General features: G+C 40.6%; 1 protein-coding gene across 1 annotated transcript in view; it reads right to left on the bottom strand.

The window, feature by feature from the left end:
- Positions 1–21309, bottom strand: part of TRHDE (thyrotropin releasing hormone degrading enzyme) — a 327679-nt gene that overhangs the window by 77731 nt on the left and 228639 nt on the right. Inside the window, exons 8-9 of the mRNA XM_032767020.2 lie at positions 18814–18879; positions 16813–17000 (exon numbers count right to left, since the gene is read on the bottom strand). Coding sequence (XP_032622911.1) covers positions 16813–17000; positions 18814–18879 — 254 coding nt within the window. The remainder of the gene's footprint in view (positions 1–16812; positions 17001–18813; positions 18880–21309) is intronic.

Genomic DNA, 21309 nt, shown 5'->3' with positions numbered 1-21309 from the left:
TGACCACCATTCATTCATTCCTGAAAAAGAGAAACTCAAGGGGAAAACATGCTTTGGTTTAGATGGTCCGCTAAGTTTAAAAGCAACCTAAAAGCACTGCCATTCTTTTAGCGTAACTTCTTAATGTGTTACAATAGGCTTTCATTACTAGTAGATTATGACAGTAAAGTTAATGGGCCTGTTCCTCTACTGACTTGCCCCTTCTGTTCTCTTTTACACCTGGGCAAATTACCCTTCAGATCTGGACATGTGCACCTGGCACAAGTGTAAGGGAGGGGAGATCAAACCTCAGCATCATCACAGTGCACAACCACATCATTCACTGAATAAACATCAGTAATTCATCTAAGATCTTCATATTGTTTCACCCCAAAGAGAAATTACTACACACTGTATATCTTTTCTCAGGAGATGGAAAGGATTCCATTAGGATGGCATTATTATTACCTCTATTTCAACCCCTCACAACCATCTCGAACACAAAATCCTTCACCCAGCTTGGGAGAGTTATAAATGTTTCCCCTACAGAGCCTCCCTCCAGGTGTGATTTTTAAATCAATTTAATTAAACTGATGCAAATGTGTGTGGACCAGCACTTAATGTCCAAACAGCTCCATGACCACCAGTATTTGTCACCGCAAAATGAGTTGGTGTTTAGAAGTTTTAAACTGCAACTATCACTCCTCTGAGATTTGCTCATTCAGAAGTTTGCCCCACTTAACTATATGCAATACTTAAATGTGTCACAACAGCAATAAACATGCTTGCAAACAACTAATGGTCTGCCAGGGAATACATCTGTCATACAGTGCTAAAAGTTACATGCATCATGGAGTGCATAGCACTGCATTTCTTCAGTATATATTCAGAGAGAAATGGTGGACTCCTAAAAACGAATCTAAGGGCTTCTCTACATTGTGGGGTAATGTGCACTGTGAGGGTCTGATTTTTAAAGTACATTAAGGTGTTGTGAATTAACTGGTCTGTGCAGACCCTGCTGGTATGCTTTAACATACTGCTGTTTGAAACAGTACTATGTTAAAGTGCAGTAGGGGGGCAGTTCTCAACTAGGAGTCTGGGGCCCCCTGGAGAGATGCAAGCAGGTTTCATGGGATCTGCCAAACAAGGCCAGTGTTAAGATTCGCTGGGGCCAAGGGTAGAAAGCCAAAGCCCCGCTGTATGGGGCTGAAGTCCAGGGTCCCAAGCGCTGCCACCTGGGACTGAAGTCGAAGTCTGAGTTTTGTGGGCCCCTCTATGGTGTGGAGCCTTGGGCAATTTGAATTATAGAAGATTAAGGTTCTAAGAGACCTCAGGAGGTCATCTAGTCCAAGCCCTTGCTCAAAGCAGAACCAATCCCAACTAAATCATCCCAATCAGGGCTTTGTCAAGCTGGGCCTCAAAAACCTCTAAGGATGGAGCTTGCTTGCTACCACCTAGCACTGGCCCTGGCTTTTATATGCAGAAAAACAGCTGTTGTGGCACTGGTGGGCCATGGAGTTTTTATAGCTAGTGGGGAAGGGGCGCAGAAAGAAAAAGGTTGAGAACCTCTGCACTAGGGAACCTTTAGTGAGCACCAGCAGGGGCTACACAGACCAGTTAATACACATGTTAATACTCTGTAGAAATCACATCCCAAGGATGCATTACCCCACTGTGTAGACAAGTCCTTCTGTTCCTCCACTATCTTCAGACGGCATCAATGTTACATGGATTATTTGATTCCTTTGCTTATTACAATCCAAATGTCTGATTCAGCAAATACTAATGCACATGAGTAGCTTTACACACTTGATTTCTCACATACATAAGTGTTTGCAGCCTCCAAATTATCCAGATCCAAATAGGGCAGTACATCTGGGACAAAAATACTCAAAACACAGCTGTTCAATGGAGGAAGATACCTGGAAAGCAGCAATGTTGGAAGAGCTGTGAGTCACACTGGAAGGCAAATGAGATATGAACACACAGTGTATTGTGGCAGCAAAAAAACAAAACAAAACAAAAACCAAGCCAGCATGAGTTTGGCCTGTGCAGGTAATGGCATTATGCCACATAGCAGGGAAATGACAGTCCCTGGCTAGCAGCCAGATTCTGATATCCTTACTTATTTTGAATACGAACCTACCCTATGAGTGGTCCCATTGAAATTAATGAGATAACTCATGGAATAAGGTGCTAGAAAGTATGAGTAAGGATATTAAAATCTGGCCTTAAATTACTCTGGGAAATACCAGACCTTTATAAATATCCAGTTCTGGATACCACAGTACGAAAAATACATGCAGAACCTGGAGAGAATTCAGAGAAAAACAGCAAAGCTGTATGAGAGGCTAATATATGAGAAAAGATGAAATATATTCTATAAATATTGCTCTTGTAATAACTCGCTCAATGTCAAGGCCCAGTGACAATAATAAATGTAAAATAGCAAAAGAATAAAAAGACTGTCACATACTAATTTGGCTGCCTTTTTAAAAACTTATTCTCAATATTTTGAGAGGAAATGTCATGTAATAGATGCTAAACTGATTATACTTTCTGTATATAAGTAGATTGAATATCCTGTGTTGTTTTATTCAAGTAAATGTTACGCTTTTACTCAATGGTTTGGATAACAGAAAAGAACAACAAATCTCAGTAAAAATATTTAATAATATAGCTATTTTAGAGGTTTATTTTAATTTGTAAGACAAAAAATCTTTCTGTGCTGATGTGGCTACACAGCAGATAGTCTTATAACCGAGTCCTGTTATAACACTTGAAATTAATGAGTTCCATTCAAATATATGGGGCCACAGAGCACTCTTCACAGAAAAACTGTTGGGGAAAAGGGTCATTCCTTTTGTACAGCACCAGTCCTCTCCTTTACTTGTCACGACAGACTCTTGGCTGGGGACCCACAAAGTTTTGAGGCCAGGAAGGGGAGAAAAAGCAGGGACTCTGATGGACTCTCTGTCTCTTCTCTAGTCAACCCACATATAGACAAGTTGATGTGTGAGGAGATGTCTCCTCTGTGGCTCCTACTGAGGTAAAGACAAAAGCAGCAGGACGGATTCAGGCTGTGAGGATGTGGGCCAGAAGAGTGGCACACAGGCACAGCAACTCTTGCAGAATGAATCTTATATCTGTGGAGCTATCTTATATCTGTGTACAGATCCTCAGAGGGCATGGATTTTAGATCTCTCAAACCTGCCTACTTCACAGGCCCCCCAAATCCCTTGTCCTTGAGGATTTGTTTCCTAGTACAGTGGTTCTCAACCAGGGGTATGTGTACCCCTGAGAGTATGCAGAGGTCTTCCAAGGTGTACAGCAACTCATCTAGATATTTGCCTAGTTTTACAACAGTCTACATAAAAAGCACTGGCAAAGTCAGTATAAATTAAAATTTCATACTGACAATGACTTGTCAATACACTGAAAGGTAAATATCAGATTTATGTTCATAGAATACCAGGGTTGGAAGGGACCTTAGGAGGTCATCTAGTCCAACCTCCTGCTCCAAGCAGGACCAATCCCCAGATAAATTTTTTGTTCCAGATCCCTAAATGGCTCCTTCAAGGACTGAATGCACAACTCTGGATTTAGCAGGCCAACACTCAAACCACTGGGCTACCCCTCCTCCTGATAAAAATGGTTTATTTTATAATTATATGGTAAAAATGAGAAAGTAAGCAATTTTTCAGCAATAGTGTGCTGTGACACCTGTGTATTTTTACGTCTGTTTTTTGTAAGCAAGCAGTTTTAACGTGAGGTGAAATTTGGGGGTACACAAGACAAATCAGACTCCTGAAAGGGGTACAGTAGTCTGGAAGGGTTGAGAGCCACTGTCATAGTGGACCACTGGTTTCTCCGTAGGATCTGAATAGTGCGGATGTTAATGAGTAAAAGTCTGGTAAACTACCTTCTCCCATTCTCCAGCTTGTGCCATTCTATATGTAGTATTACCCCTTAATTGGCATACATGCTTGGCTGCTTCCTCATTCCAGCTTTTTCCACCTTTAATGTGCTATAAACCTGGGCCAGCTCTTCCACTACTGCCCATGCATAGCAGTCATATGTGGTTTCTTCTCTCATGGTTTCTCATCAACACTGTGTCTTCCAGCTGTTTGCCTTCACCTGTATAGTTGTAGGACCCTGGTGAATTCCCCTCTTTCTCTATTTTTCCTAATTTTTTGAGGGTTGATAGAGTGAGAGGAGATGGAAGCATCTCTCTTATTTTCCTCATGTGTTATATCTTACATGTGTATCTGGTGTAGAAAGGAATACTGCTCTCAGCTACCAATTACAGTGAAAAATTGGAACCTGTCCTCGAAGACCAGGAGACTAGTCTGGAATGGCTTAAAACAAACCAGTTGGTTCTTCCACCCTCAACCATATGCCTGTAGGTATAGAACAGCTGTTATGGCAGCATGCTCAGATTTGGGGGAAACGGAGCGTTATAGCTATTCAATTCACACATAATGCTGAAAAGCTTAAGCAGGACAAACACGTAGGTCCTCTTGGGTAAAAAGATGGTTATCTTCACAGCAGATCAGTAAAGTGTGAGGATCCTCAGGGATATGAGAGGAATTTAAAGGAATCACCTGTGAGGATGAGGTAGAGAGAAATTTGAACTTGGAACAGATGTGGGAAACACATGATGGAACTGTAAAGTGCATAATGTCGCACATTCATGAATATCTTGAAGAGATGTTTGAAAAATGGGAATGCTATTGAGTGTTAATGCAAATAAACCCATTATTGGTACAGTAGGCCATTATTCTTGGAAGTAGTTAAATTCAAGTTGTAGTTAAATTCACAATTAAAGGGAATGTACTGCCGCTTTTTTTTGGTGGCACCACTTCAACACATAATACAGAAGCACATTAGTATCTACATTCAATTTGCAGAATAATTCAGAGAGACTTGTTTGATATAGTAATATAATTTAGTAACTGTTGGGATGCATGTAATACTAGACGCTAGACAATTATGCTGTGCTTGGATTATATAGATTTTTCTTGAGCATTACACTATAAATACATATCTTACATTATTGTACTTTATCTCACTCAGAAAAAATCATATTTGTGATGAATATTTGCTATGTCTTAACTTATACCAAATAACTAACAGATCCTTCTATGGAAAAATCCAGAGATTACAAACTAGCTTGCAAACATTATGCTTCACATTTCTTATCTGTGATGAATAGTAATGCTATAGTAATGTTGGATTTCCAACAGAATAGTTGGCTGGTTTCTTTAGAAAAGCCAATAGAGGGGCAATAGTTTCTTTGCTGACATAACAAAAATCTCAGGGTCATTATAAAGAAGAGGCAAGGTGCTTGGAGTTTCATATTTTGCACAACTCTTGAACTACTTCTTTACAGTAATTAACCTTTTTTCCAGCAATTTTAACTCATTTTTTCAAGATTTATTTCCCCATTGACTTCAATAGACCAGGATTTCACACATGTATACTATATTTTTCCATTCCCATTTCTCTTCTCTCTGTTCCATTTTTCCCAGTGCCATTTTTAAGTTGCAAAGATTAGATTTTTGTTGGTAAATGTTGGTAAGCGTCAATTTCACCGTACACACACAAACCAGTGAAAAAATATTTCCATCAATACTAATCAAATTTACTAAGGCAAAGTTTACAGAGAAAAATGATGCTTGAAAATGTATTAGACTTTGATTTAAAGATATTTACCTTGTATATTTTTGACATGTGATGTTGACAATTTGTGTTTTAATGGTTACAAAGCTTTAACTTTTTGAATCTCAATGACTACTGTCATTAAATCATTACTGTATGACCCCCTTGCATTGTCTGATCCTCTCTCCATAATTTTATGCAACTGTGAAAATTTAAAACGGATACAAATTGAAGAAGATGCTTAAAACCCATAATTTTGCATAACTGAAAAATTAAATTGACAAAAATCTGAAAAATGCTCACAAATAAACATCAATATTATGCATCAAAATTATAAAACAATAAAAATTGAATTCTGCCAAGCCTAATCATTTCGGATTTTTTTTTATGGTCTTTAAATTTCATTGGATTTTTTTCTCTCTGTATCTCTCTGCCCCTTTAGCAGATTGCCACAGCTTTCAAAGTCTTGAAAGTTTGAGTGAGTTCAGAATTAGTTAAACAAATTCGCTCATCCCTAATCATAATAGATAGTTCAATGAATATGACTGCTCGCTATTCAGGGGCATAGGATTCTAGACTGCATTGATGAGAGCATTGTAATTAATACAATTGCCTCACGTAAATCAATGATCTGCATCTAATGTACTGCTTTCACTGTTGGTTGCCTTCTTTAAAAAGGATATTCCTGAACTTCAAAAGATCTAAAAAGAACAACTAAAGTGACAAGAGATTGGAGGGACTCAGAAATAAGAAAGATTTAAAATCTTTGATTTCTTAAATTTGAAAGAAAGGAAGTACGAGATGACATGACAGAGGTACACAAAAACTTAAATGGTCTATGAAAACGCAGTCAATTTTTTCCTCTAGCCTAACAACAGAAGAATAAGGGGACAATTAAATAGAATGGCAGCAGGTAGAAATCTGTGGTATTCTCTCCAACAGGGAATTACTGAACTTAAGTTTAACGGTATTTTGAAAAGGATTGGAGATTATAAATGAACACATAAAATGCAAGCATACTAGTAGTAAAAGGAGGGAATAGTAATTAAAGCAATGGATTGTGGGGGAAGAACTTGACTGAGTTCCCAGCTCCGCTGCCAACTCATTGTATGAACCTGGGAAAATCACCAGCTTTCAAATTTTCAAGAATGGTGACTGATTTGGGGTTCTCAATGTTGGGTCTCCAATGCGAGACAGCACCAGGCTGATTGAAGAATTGTGCATCTACAGCTCCACATGACCTCAGATGAAGCTATGGCTGCCTGGCATCTCTGGACAGTAAGCTCATGCTGTCCCAAATTGGGATTGCTGAAACAGCAGCATCCAAAATCAAATGCCACTGCTGAGAATGTCAGTTTTCACCTCTCTGTGCTTCAGATCCTGGACCTGTTCAATGGAGATAGTAATATATATCCATCTTTGTCAAGAATTTTAAGATCCTAATTATCTAAGCTTTACATCATCTCCATGAAGTACATTCCTGATTATCCAAATAGCATGGGGGATGTGGATTTTATTGAGAGTCTGGTCAGGAGTCTCTGCTCTATTATCTGAACTTCCATATTATCTGACTAGTTCCTGGTCCCTGTGATGGGGTGTAGAAGTCCCACACCAGAGAATCAAGTGTTAACGAGCTGCTCTGAACCAGAAGGACCCACCCAGCTGTAGCTTCTGGGCATGCTCACAATGGGGGCAGGGCTCAAAAGGGTGCGGCCCAGCTCAATCAGATTGGATAGATCAAGAGAGTAGCCCCACAGGTGGCTGCTGCAGGGAGGCCTAAGGGGCTCCACACCCTCTGGACCTGACCCTACTGCAGGTCCACCGAAGGCCCTCATGGAGACCAGGAACAGAGGTCCGCAAGTGAAAGAAAAGCCTGCAGATTACTGCAAGTAAGAATCCCCCCATCATTTCAGAGCCAGTGCTTGTTGTGGCTTTGGAGGGGGAAGAAGCCGCGGGAGGGAGCGGACCAAGGAGCATCCACACCCCAGGCCGCATATCTGACCAGTCAGTCACAGGGCCGTGGGTTGGAATCTGGTGGAACAGGGAGGGCCCAGCTTCCTCGACCACCAGCCGCAGACTCTTGCCTCTGGGCAGTACTGCCACAGATTCTTGCAGCTAGGTGATATTGCTGGGCTCAGACACCAACTCCCCTGACAACCGGTGGTGAATGAGGGCATCAACCCAGTCCCGATAGAAAGACAGATCTACCAACAAAAGCAGCTCAAGGGAGATAATGGATACAGAAAAGCTGCTTAAATGGACAGTAGAGAGCCAACAGCAGCAGGTAGCTCAGCAACAGCAGCAACAGGGTCAGCTACGGCAACAGATAGCTGCTCCACAGCAACAGCAAGTGGCCCAACTACAGCAGCAGGAACTACTCCACGAGCTGGCGGCAAAGCATCAGAAGCAAAAGGAATGCCTAATCCAGCAGGTAGCAACACTCTGGAGGCCCAAGGGGGCATCTAATGTGGTGGCACAGAACCTCAGATGATGTTCCCTCTGCTTGGCTGTCCATCAGGCTTGTGAAAATGGGTCCCAGAGACAACCCAGCAGCCTACTTGGTCACCTTCGAGTGGGTGGCCACCACAGCATGCTGGCTGCAGGAATACTAGGCCATCCTCATCGTTTCATATTTGAAAGGATTCACCCAAGCAGCCTACAGGGATCTAGATCCCATAGAGATGCTAGAGTACATTAAGGTAAAAGCAATTATTCTGGACTACAAGGATATCAACCCTGACACATTCCATGAACAATTCTGGAAGAAAATGGACCCACTGGGAGCCCAGCCTGATGATACAACACCTGTGTTGGGCTGGCTGGATCCCGAGAAGTGGACCAGAGTACAAGTAGCAGAAGCTATTGTGCTGGAGCCGTTTGTCCAGGTTCTCTCAGATGGCAGGAGAAAATGGGTGAAGCACCATAGACCAGTGATATTGGTGGAGGCCATAACCCTGATGGAGAATTATGTGGCAGCTGAGAGTCCATCTCTCTGACACGTAGGCCTGGGGCTGAACTCTGGACACCAACCTCTAGCAGAGGTCAGGCTAGGAGAGGAGGCCAAGGGTTCCCAAGCCAGCCACTCTTCTACAGGTCACCCATTTGGGAGCCACACTCCCAAGAAGGGGGGGTATGTCCACTAGGAACCCCCACAGCCCCAGATGAGGGACAGCCAACCGCAAACTGAGAGGGAACTGTTTAGAGTGTGGACAGAAAGGACATTTTAGGCAGGGATGCTTCTTACGCTATGGATAGGCATGGAAGGCCTGCTCCAGGGCTCACAGACGGAGCCAAGCCAAGATGCTTATCTCAGTATGGGTCAGTGGATTGGAGGTCACAGGCCTGATAGACTTTGGCTGCAGCCAAACAATCATACCAGAAAATGTAGTACAGTCTCCCAACATGTTGGGCGCTCCCCTCCACCTCCAAAGCACACATGGGGCTGTACAACTTTACCCCGTGATGGAAGTGAAGCTGATGGTAGGGTACCGCACCACACCAGCTGGATGGGGCTATCAGCTACCTTCGCCTACCTTGTGTTATTAGGATGAGACTGGAAATATTTTGGGGAGGTCCTGAAATGGTGGAGCAGAGGCCCCATAGTGGAAACCAGCCTGATCCTGGAAATGAGAGGGCTCATGGGCCAAGGTAAGGGGCAGAAGATGGTAGGGAAGGCCCCTCCTGTCAGCCAGGAACATCAACCTCGCAGTCCGCTAGCTCAGGTGCCCACAAAGGTGTAAATCTCAAGTGGTTACCAGAAGATGACGATTTTGTGCTAGAACAATGGGAGGTCCAGACACTGAGCAAGGCATGAGAGCAGACAGCCGTCTCAAATGAGGAGGAAGGCAAATCTCAGTGACGAAAACAGTGGGCCCCAGCTTCAAGCTCCAGAATAAATGGCTTTACAGGGCAACATGAGACCCGCCCCCCAAACATAAGAGGTTTGGCTTTACTTCAGCAGCTATCTGTCGCAGACAGCTGACATTGACAAGGAAATTCAACACTGCCTCCAATGCACCTATGCAGTTTTTGGACTGAGAAAATGTGTCTTCAAAGATTGTGATATCAAGAATCAAACCTAGCTTCTTGTGTACCAGTCTGTTGTTATCCCTACTGTTCTATGTGGTGCCAAAACCTGGGTCACATAAGGTAGACACTTAAAGGTTCATGAATGATACCACCAACAGTGCCTCCGCAAAATCATCTGAATCAAAGGGGATGACCAGGACACCAACATCAATGTTCTGTCCCAAGCCAAAACTCCAACACTGAAGCTATGCTCAGACATCACCAACTCTGTTGGGCTGATCATATTCTTCAAATGCCAGACAATTGACTCCCAAAGCAGGTAATGCTCTCACAACTGTGCCATGGTCAATAAGACAAGGAGTGGGCAAAAAATGTGCTTCAAAGACACCCTTAAAGCCAATATGAAGAAGTGCAATATTGACATATACTCATGGGAAACCCAAGCCCTCAATTGACCAAAATGGAGACAGAGTGGCAAGGATCCCAGTATTTTGAGATCCAAAGAAAGAAGGAAAGAACACACCACAGCGCAACTCAACATGATCTGCCCTTTCCACTGAGAAAAGTTTGCCCCAACAGTGACAAGATCTATGGATCCCGGATCAATCTCATTAGTCACCTGCAGATCCACCAGCGATAATTCTCTATCATTCAATGGAAGACAAGAATCCTCGAATTTCAAGGGATCAGTCATATATCAAAGGAATTCCATTCTTTTTTGGACCACTGAATCACTCACCACCCTTTGATTACAGAGAGCAGCATGCACCTCCATTCAGACAACAACCACTGCAGCAGTGCCAGCCATACCATTCATCTCCTGACTGAGTCCCACTATCTGGCTCCCACATCTATAATGCTCTACACCAGCTTCCAGGACCTATTCCCATTCCCTAAAACAGCTACCCATCCTTACCAATTCCTCCTCCCTTACTGTTCTGCTCCACCCCACGAACACTACCCACCTGACTCCATACTTACCCCATTTGAAATTATAACATATCTCTATGCACACAAGCAGACTAATCTCTCCCTCCATGATTTTTTTTAAAATCAGGAATATGTGGGTTAATTAACATAGCTGTGCCCAATAATTCCTGAGAATTAGTACATGAAAACATGTGGAAAGCAACATAGCCCACAGCAATAATAACAATAAAAAAAAAGCAGAAACTTTTTATTGTCAGCCCAACTTCTCTAAGTGTGTGGGACTGCAGTCACTGTGTAGAAAGTCATAACACAATATACCAATTTTATCCTCTTTAGTATTTAGCACACTACAACATTAACAGTTGTAGCCACACTGCACATCAGAGTATGCTGAAAGTTTCTATGGTGGGAAACAATCCAAGTGTAAAACGTGAAATGCATTTGGAAATCACAGGTTAAATTAAAACTGGCATTTCTGACATCATTGCTCACAGCAGCAATCATGCTGAAAAGTAACATCAATGCAGGAACACACATTAGCAGACTGTAAGGGCATTTTATATTCTGATTCCATAATGTAACATGTAAAAAAGAACTTCTACAGACAAAAGTGATACAAAATGCTGAGGAGACTTCTGTGCCTTTAAGAGGGAAAGCGATATATTGGGCAGAGTGTGCACTGGGCAAATTAGTGGCAATGGCCAAAGGCATTCTGCCTGCATGGGTCTGAGAGGATGTTTGGGAACACTATTACAAGCAGCTCTTGTATCTATTAGTTAGACATGTAGCACGCACTCCACATAGTGCTGGCTCCTGACAAGCAGCTGGTATGTGGATTGCCTCAGGAAGAGCACAATCACTGACATTATGTTTGTTCCCTAGTGAACATGAGTGTACAAGTAGTGGGAAGGGGCTCCCTGCACCGTTTTTCATGTCAGCTGGAGCAGCCAGGATAGAGCCCTTTACCCAATAAAGAAACTTTTAAAGTTTTTTAGATATTTGTACATATATGCAGTAGTTTTGATTTTTTTTTATCCTATATTGTTCATTTCTTGCATACCATACAGAATACAATAACATCCCACTACTTCAGAATTCAATTCTGCCACTCTTATTCATGCTGAATGCCCATGGTAGTAATCAATGTAAGCAAGAGTGGCAGAATCAGGCCCTTCGGTGACAAGAAACTTATGTGCAATCGCAACTATAACGTGTGCTTAATATGCCATATACTATAAAGGTGAAAGACATAAAAAGAAAACAATCTTTTGAGCTCCTCTCAAAAGAGAGATGGGAAAGTGGGTGAGTTTAACCTTTATTCTCGAAGTAGGGCAGTTGTTGTCTACAACAGGCAAACAATTTAGTAAAGGAAAACTGTATTGATGTGTACATACACCCAAAGTGTCATACAAATAACAAATGGGGCTACACCTGGCAATGTTTTTTATTATTTTACTTCTCATTATTAAAGGGGCAAGCGCTACCCTTTCTTGCAAATCTTGAATAAATGAGTTTTGTGCAGGGAGTTGAGAGGAGGTTCAATGAGAAATAAATCCCCCAATCAACCAGACAGTTTGAAGTGGAGTGGCTACTTAGCTACTCTCTAGTTCACATGGGGCATAAATGATGTTGGACCTGTGAATCTGCAAAGTGTTGGGTCTGTTGGTTGCCTCCCTAACCAGGCCAGGCCACTAACCTTCCCCAGGACCCCCACAGAGAGAGGCACCATGGAGCCAAACTTTGCAGCACATATGGAGTGTAGGGTCCCCTTGTGTGACATACATCCTTCCGCACAGCCAGTGAAACTATGGTGGTTTTACTATGTTTAGGGCCTTCTATATTCTTCTGAGGTGGTAAGAAGCATTTCCCCTTTCCATAATGTATGATGAAACAATAAATATGAATTATCAAAACTGTGCCCATGCTGCAGAAAACACTGCACATTTGCAGTGACACCAGGAATTCCCGCTGGGACACGAACTGTGGCTGAATAGCTCCTGGCCCTTCATCTCAGTCAGAAAGTAGCAAATATATTTTTTAAATGTAAAGAAGTTACTTATCTATTTTTAAAGAGACAAATTCTGTGTATTTTCAAAAGAAAAAAAACTCTCCATATTTGAGAGCTTCATGTTTGTGCCTCCCCTTCAATATGGAACCAAAATGGTTTATAGATTTTATCGGAATTGATTAGCTCATTTTCTAGACAACAGATTATTTTTCATATTTTTTTTTGTCAAACCTGTGAATCATTCCTGTAGTGATGGATTATTCTAGCTATCTTCTCAGTGCCTTGAAATTATGGTTCTCTCTGTCATGAGGAAAACCCACTGAACCCTGTCATATGGAGTATCTCTTCATTTTGTGCAGTCCTGTAATGCCAGGACATGTTCTGTCCTCAGATATGCAGACATGACTCTGAGTCAGTGGAAGTTTTGTGTACTCATTCAAGGGCAGAATCTGCCCTGTGCACCATAAAGTAAGAGTTATGGACTTTTCCTAGGAAAGCTTCAAATTAGAACATTATCTGTCATATCATTATGGGTCTGACCAAACCCCATTGAAATCAATAGACTTCCATTGACTTCAATGGACTTTGACTGGGGCCTGTATACTGTGGCATTCCCCCGGAATAGGAGTCTGTAATTTCTTATTTTCTCTCAATATTTCCCACATAAAATATCTTCCAGGGCTATGTGTCCAGTAAAATCCATGTTCATTTGTGCATAGAAACAGGATTGTATGAATTCTATAGTGTTTAAGCACAGTGATAGTGCTTAAAATTGCATAAATCAAATTGTATGCACACAAAGAAGTCACATGTTGAATATCTGGCCCCTAAAATACAGCTTTTCCCCCCTTCTAATTATAGTATGTATGTGGAGTCTTGTGTTAGACTAGGAAAAACAAACATATACACTCTACTTCTTATCGACAACAAAAATTTAAAAATTCTCATCTGTATTGGATTAGGCAGCACTCAAGCAAAATCACTTTCAGGGGTATCAAGAGTATTCACTCTGCCATTGAGTCCCCTGGAAACGCAGCTTGTTGCTTTGTATTGTTCTGCATATGTTTTTAGAGAAAAAAATTAAGTGTGGTGTTTTATACTGCATCTTAAATAAGTAATTATGACCCAAGTGCTTTCGCATAGAGAGCAGAAAAGACATTTTTACAAAACTGTGGTTCTTAAATATTTCAGCTCTCTCTTTTATTTATCAAAATACATCTGGCCAGACCTATTCTAAAATAAGTCTTTTTAAAGCAAAGGAGAGTCAATGGACCTGGAGCTGGGCCCCAGACAGAGATCTTAACCTCCCAGAGCTCTGGGGAAGTGTGGCTAGCCTTTGTCTTCATAAGCAGCTGCAGAAAATTCTTGGGGGAGGAAGAGTGTGCTGAGCCCACCCCACACTCACCCTGGAGCAGGGAGAGGGGGTAGAGAGAAGAAATAAAAAAAAAGGATCCAAACATCAAGTACTTACTCACCACAAAGCCTATTCTCTCAGGGGAGAGGCAAGGAGGTGTAAAGAGAGTTAGTGCACCAGCCTTCAGCAATTTGAGTTCAAAACTGAATTTAGGTCACAAATGAAAGTAAGCGTATTAATGGTCTAATTTTAACCCTCAGCTATCCACATCCACACAAAATCACTACATGGCTGGTAGCCTTTGCTCATAGACTGGAGTAGCAGAGTTACTGAAATTAAAACTGAGATGCACTGACAAACATGAATGGGAAAGTTTGCAAAATGCTTTCAGTACTATACTTGTTTTAAGTTATCTAAACACTGTTTTCCTGAGTAATAAAATTCACTCACATTATCTGCGGATGTACACACACACACACACGTATACATGTATAAATACATACATAATTATATATATAGTGTTCCATGACACAAAAACCACTACACAAATAAATATGATATCTAGGTAAAGGCCACACCTACAATACCGGCTATCAATGCAGTGGTGTCATAGAATCATAGAATATCAGGGTTGGAAGGGACCTCAGGAGGTCATCTAGTCCAATCCCCGGATCGAAGCAGGACCAATTCCCAACTAAATCCTCCCAGCCAGGGTTTTGTCAAGCCTGACCTTAAAAACCTCTAAGGAAGGAGATTTCATCACCTCCCTAGGTACCCCATTCCACTGCTTCACCATCCTCCTAGTGAAAATGTTTCCTAATATCCAACCTAAACCTCTCCCACTGCAACTTGAGACCATTGCTCCTTGTGCTGATTTAGTGTGTCTGGTGAAGACATGATAAGTTGATGGGAGAGTGCTCTCCCATCAACATCTGCACTCCACCTTCCCGAGAAGTGGTAGCTATGTCGACGGGAGAGTGTGGTGTAGATACCACTGTAAGTCAACCTAATTTATGTAACTGAAATAGCATAACTTAGACTGACTTACAGAGTTAATATAGACTAGCCCAAATTGTTCTTGGAAGAGTAATACTGAACTATGAGGCACAGACACTTTCCAGCCACACTATATACTTTTTCATCTTTCTTGTTCTTGAACAAATATAGGGTTTGTGTCAACAAAGTATTAAGCATACACTTAAATTTAGCTCCCACTGGGGAGCTAACACTATAGCCAATGAAATAACAATTGACATGTACCATATTTAGGTAGGAGTTCCACAACATCCATGGCACATGAAACAATGGAGAATAAATTTACAGTGTAATGTTTTTTTTTTTAAATACAAACTTTCTTACAGGAAAATTGTTCCATAAAACCCAAACATGTCAAGTGAACATCTGCACCTAGTTTTACCTTTTGATGACTTCTATTGTCCTCCTTGTGACAAGTCAAGATTCAGAGAATGACCTTGTGCATTCAACAAGAGAGGTGAAGACAGCAGCTTTTAGACTAAATAGCAGACCTGTACACATCAACCCTAGCAGATAGTTTTGAGTTTGCTTTCAATTTGATCAGACAGGTCCTGGCCCCAGAAAAGCAACCTTAAAGAGACCTTAACTAGGAAATGTCTGGAAATCCTGGGCTGGTATAAAGCCAGCATAGTCAGCTAACTTCAGCCCTCTTTGGCACTAATAGTGCAAGGACTGTCTTGGAACTAGCTTGGAACAGGGAGGAAACATTCTGGGAAGTGTGTATGATGCAAGCTACTAGGGGTGGGGCCAGAGAGCTAAGTGCTCTAGCAATCCCAGCTGAAAGACTAATCCCTAAGGGACTGTTCTAGGTATTGTAAGTTATAGCAGCTATGTGGCTGCTCTAACTTGCCCTGAGGTCTAGTTTGCATCCAAGATCAGGGGAGGCATAAAAGTTACATTGGGCTTGTCTAGACAACCCACTAGTGCATGGCAAGCTGGAGTGCAAATACACAGTATGTTAGTGTGCCACACACTTCCATGAGAACTCTGCTACTGCATACTGAATATTCCCTGGTGCACAATGACCTACTCCCAGTTAACAGAGGAATAGATCAAAACACACTAGGGAACTTTTAGTGAATAGCAGCAGGGTTCACACAGACAATTAGGGTGTGGCAGGCTAGTGCACTATAGATTTACTCCCCAGTTTGCCATGCACTAACTGTTTATCTACACAAGCCCTTAGAGTCAACTATGCCTTCCCCTTACCTAATATGCTGACAGTGAGCTCTGTATTTTTTTAAATACCCAGTATCTGTGTTTTAAGCACTTCCAAAGGCTTCTCCTTTTTCAGGGGCTACCATATGAGAAGTTCATCTTTAGTTGTCTAGTTTTTCCTTAACACATGACCAGACTATCGGGAGCATCAGTACAAGCTGATGTAAGCTGTTGTAAGACTGCTGATTAAAATTTTCAGTCAAAATAAGAGAATACTCCTGCTGATATTTGAAAGCCACTCTCAAGTATGCAATATCAGAAGGATCTAGGCACATGCTGGTGCATTTCGCTGAGTGCCACAAAACCAAAAGTAGAGGCAATGGAATAGATGTGTACCCTAGATTGACAAAAGCCAGAGAGAGCACTAAAGATGCAAACGTGCATATAAAAAGCTTTTGTTATTTATTACGCTAATATAATTCTAATCCTTTTTACAAGAATAATCTTTAATAAAATTCAAATGTTAGGGCCATATTATGCCATTGATTCTAGGCAAAGCTAAGTGACTTTGCCAGGGACTTCTGCTTTAAAATACTGGCATGCAGCAGCTAAACAACTACAACTTCTAGTAGAAATATTTATTGAGAAATACATGTACCTGTTGTTTCTAAGATCAGGATCTGTGGTTTTAGCATCAATGTCATAAATAAAGTGCTCTTGGGAGATTACTACTATATTGTCTGCAGTTTCATTTCTCATGATGGTGATAACAGGGTAACCCATCTGTAGCGTCCACTGAGCCATTACCTCTTGGATATTTACAAATTTTCCAACCTTTTTTAGAGCCTTCAAAAAAAAAAGTTTTGGTTTAGTATATTGATGCAATACTACTAACACATAATACCATTTACTTTTTAAACTAGAGGACCATTAATTGTCTAGCTGTTTAAATAGGAATTAAGCATCTATACGCACAGGTGCTTTCCATGCATAAATACAGGATATAAATGGTAAAAAAAAAAAATCAATCAAGGAGAAGCCTTCTTTCTAGGCAAGAGTTAGACATTTGATCTTGCATATCGAAATAAAACAGCTATAAGAACTGAAAGCGATAAATACTCATGTGGCAAGTTAGCAAATGCAAACACAGTGACAGGTTGGGATATTCAAAAGCACCTAAGTGACTTAGAAGCACAAGTTCCAATGATTTTCATTGGGATTTGTACTCCTATGTCATTCAGGCACTTCTGAAAATCTCACCTATATCTAAAAGGAGTGGAGCTTCAACCTGCTTCCCCACATTTCTGGTATTCACAAAGACTGTAGATGGCCATATGCAACTGATTTCCATGATCAGAAAGGCTAAAAAAGGAGTTGGATACACTGATGAAGATTTTCTCTTGGGATTATTGATCTTGGGTGCCCATCTTGAGACACTTTAGAAAGGTCTGATGTCAGAAAGTGCTGAACATCTGTCCTCTGAAAATCATCCCCTTTAATGTGTCTCACGCTAGGCATCCAAAATTACCACTCACTGGAAAATCTGGATACTTATGTCCAAAGCTAAGCTGTGCATATGCAGACCTTCCCCAAACCTGCAAACTGTATAAATCTTGCAGCAAATACAGGAATACCTCATTCTAGATAAATACAGAAACTCTAGAAAAAATACAGTTTTAAATAGGTAGAATTAAATTGGGTGGGATTTCAGCTGGAATACGTAAACCTGACAGAAGTGGGAGGCTCACACCTCACGGGAAGAAAGACTGCAAGCAAGTGAAGGATGGACAGAGGCAGCTTTCTCTGCAACCAAGGAATGCCTCAAACTTCCTGCCAATGCTGGAACAGGAACTGAGTGACCTTTAGTGAATCCAAGCAAATCCCAGGAAGAACCCTTTGGAACTCAGTCTGCATGTGAGACATCTCGAGAATGTAAAGGAAGACAACAAATATGCTGATAGGTAGGGGAACACAGAATTTTAATTCCCACCATTAACAAGTTTGACATATCCAATGTGACAGTAGTTGCTTATGGCCAAGAATGCAGTCACAATCCTGTGCCTGTACGTTTGCTATGAGTTCTGCTGTTCTTTGACTAGAATGCACTTCTGAGTGTAAATCACTGAGAATTTGCCCCAAAGGCTTTAACATAAGGTAAGGAAAAGAAAAAGTAAAAAACTGTACAGAAGAAGCAAGGGTGGCTTTCAGTATCCTTGTAACCACCTGCAGCTGGTCTAAGGACATTAAATAATAACAGCTGACACCAGAAAATACAATGCCCAGCTTTAAGCCTTTACAAGGTCTGTCTTTCAGACAAATCATGAATATTTACATATCAAAAGCCTATTCAATATAAATGCCAAAGCACAGCATTTTCCTGCTCTTTCATACTTACAGAACTTATCCTGCTCCCACTGAAGTCAATGAGAGCAGGCCTTCCCTTTATTTGGTGTCAGTGCTATAACACAAACAACTGAAAACATGTTTTTTTTGGTTGCCGCTTTCTGTGAACCCAAACAGTACTTCTTAGCATTAGTTTTTAAATGTGTTCTTGGACTTAGGCATTTCAATATGCACTATTCTCTTCCAACCTTGGCATAAAAACACCACTATGGCTTCCTGCGTTTCTCTCAGTGTATTAGGCTATATTGCACTTTACCTCTGACAGGGTATTCCAGAGATCATTTCTGGCTGCATTGCCATACTTGTGAATTGTCAAATAGTCCTACAAAAAATAAAACAAAAAATACAAGTCAGAAGTTACTGTACACAGGCCAAATAATTACAGCTGTGAATCACTGCTAGTATAAGTTAAATTACATAAATATTTTTGTTTGTTAGAAATCTAGCAATATACAATATGCTCATCCTCAGGGAGTCAATAAACATTTTCTTGAGACAGTTTACAATATATTAAGAATAGAAGATTAAATAAATTCCAATGGAAAAACAAACCAACAAACAAATTCCCTAGTAAGCTCTCATACAGAATTCAGAGTTTTACCTTTTCTAAGTAATTCATCAAGATTAGTATTTCCGATTTACTTTTTAAACATTTGTATAATCTCAGCATCTGTTTCCAGGCAATTCATGGAAATGAAAGAGGCAAATTTCTAAAATAAAGCTCTACTGTTTATTTTAGCAGGTCATTCTGTGGCTAATGTCAAGGACCCACACACTCTGATGACAGCTAGATCTTTTATAAAATATTTAACCAAGAAATAGCCCATTGGAGCCATTTCCTCATATCTAGTGGGCTCTCGTGGACAGGTGTTTTCTCTTACGATTAAATGCAGAAATAGATAATATTGTCAACACAGGCGCTAGCATGCTATCCTAAAAAGCTTTTACACCATGGGAAGCAAAAGAAAATGTGCATATCACGTAAAAGGGGTGCTTATAGAGGAAGAATATGTCTTTGTGAGCACGTAACCTGAGAGTATCTGATACGGCAGTAAACTGAAGTTTTCTGTTTTTTCAGCCACAGTTGCAGTGACTCATTATCCACGTTTACCCTTCAGTAACAAAAAGGCTGAAAAGTAGGAAGAGCCATCCTCCCAAAGGAATGAGGACTAGCCCATAACAGCTCTTCAGTTCCAAGCCTCTGCACAGGAGAGGCTGCCAAATATAAAAATGATGTGTACTTGAGGTCAGAGGTATACCCTATAGTCTCTTACCAAATAAAGATAATTCCCCATATTAATTTTTAAATATATCTCTGAGTTAGGCTTGGACCTTACCTGGCACAAAATGTTTTCATTTTTATCTGTTAAGCTCTAGGCTACCCTATCAGATTCATGCCTTACTATCTCCCTACAGAATACAAAGGCAATCATAGATTTGAAATTCAGAAATTATTATTGGAACAAACTAAGTCTTCCGCACTTGGATTGGGAGAATAAAGCAAGAAAAACCTTATAAAATCAAAGGGTTTCCTGCTTTAGAAGTTCCATCATCTACACTTTATAAAATGGGAGGAGACAAACCCTAATTTACAGCACAATGATAAAACTGAGGAAATTTTGCTGACTGTGTTATCTGTGCTTTGTGTAAAGTAAGATACTATGGAAATAATTAGTGTTTGAAAAGCAAATTTCCTGATGTACAAATTGTAGCACCTGTGACAGATTTAGCTTTTGTCAGCCAACTCATATTACAACAAGCAGCAACTCCCATTTAATCACAGGCTAGAAAAGCTAAATGAGAACACTGACTCAGTTAACTGCAGTGCCTAGTCTTAACAATGTCATGAAAATAACGATTCGAAAAAGACAACATTATAGAGGCTTCACCAATATATTGTGCTTCTATTTTGTCTAAAAATATAGAGTCTTTTGAGACAGTAAATATCCAACAGCATCCAAAGCTAATCAGGTTGCATTGTAAATTAAAAGACTAAAACAGGTATACAAAAAAGTCAGAATAGGTAAATAAACAACAAATATAAATGCATATTTTTAAGTGGTGCTAGACAATACAGTATCCATGAATTCTTCTGTTATTTGTTTACAGGGTTTGTATGTAATACAATACGGCAGTGAAACAGTTTGAGAATTTACTCAATGGAGCCAAATAATTTTGTTTAACAGTCTATGACCAGACATCAAATTTGGCTTGAATTTTATATTCAGAAAGATTGGAAAGAGAGGCAAATGCTTTCACCCTCTTCCTCTGGCTTTTGCTTCACAATATGCAGATCGATTGGTTTGGACAGACCTTTCCATTTCCAGTTCAGTATTTATTATTTTTTATTAAACTTTTTATTGGGTGAAGAAAAGCAAAAAGGAAGAGGAAAGAGACTACAAAGGTAAGTACAATATAATCTGATACAATACTATTTTACATTTTTTTTTCATTGCTTTAGAGCTAGATTGAGGCTTTAATTACAGCTCTGAGCAAGGGCTGGTATATAAGCAGTACGACTCCAGAAGCAGCCCTGGGAGACACTGCACTCAGAGATATACCTTTGAGTGACCATTTCCTTCCTGCTTGCCCCTGTCATAAACAGATAGCTAAGGGTTAATGTTTCTTTTACCTGTAAAGGGTTAACAAAGGAAACCAAACACCTGACCAGAGGACCAATCAGGAAACCAGATTTTTCAAAGTGAGGGAGGGAACTTCTGGGTGTGTTTGGCTTTGTTCGCTCTATTTGTTT

The sequence above is a fragment of the Chelonoidis abingdonii genome, chromosome 1, assembly GCF_003597395.2.
Source record: "Chelonoidis abingdonii isolate Lonesome George chromosome 1, CheloAbing_2.0, whole genome shotgun sequence".
In the NCBI taxonomy this organism is placed as follows: Eukaryota; Metazoa; Chordata; order Testudines; family Testudinidae; genus Chelonoidis; species Chelonoidis abingdonii.
Note: the sequence above shows the minus strand (reverse complement) of the source record. Positions and strands in the feature narration are given on the sequence as shown.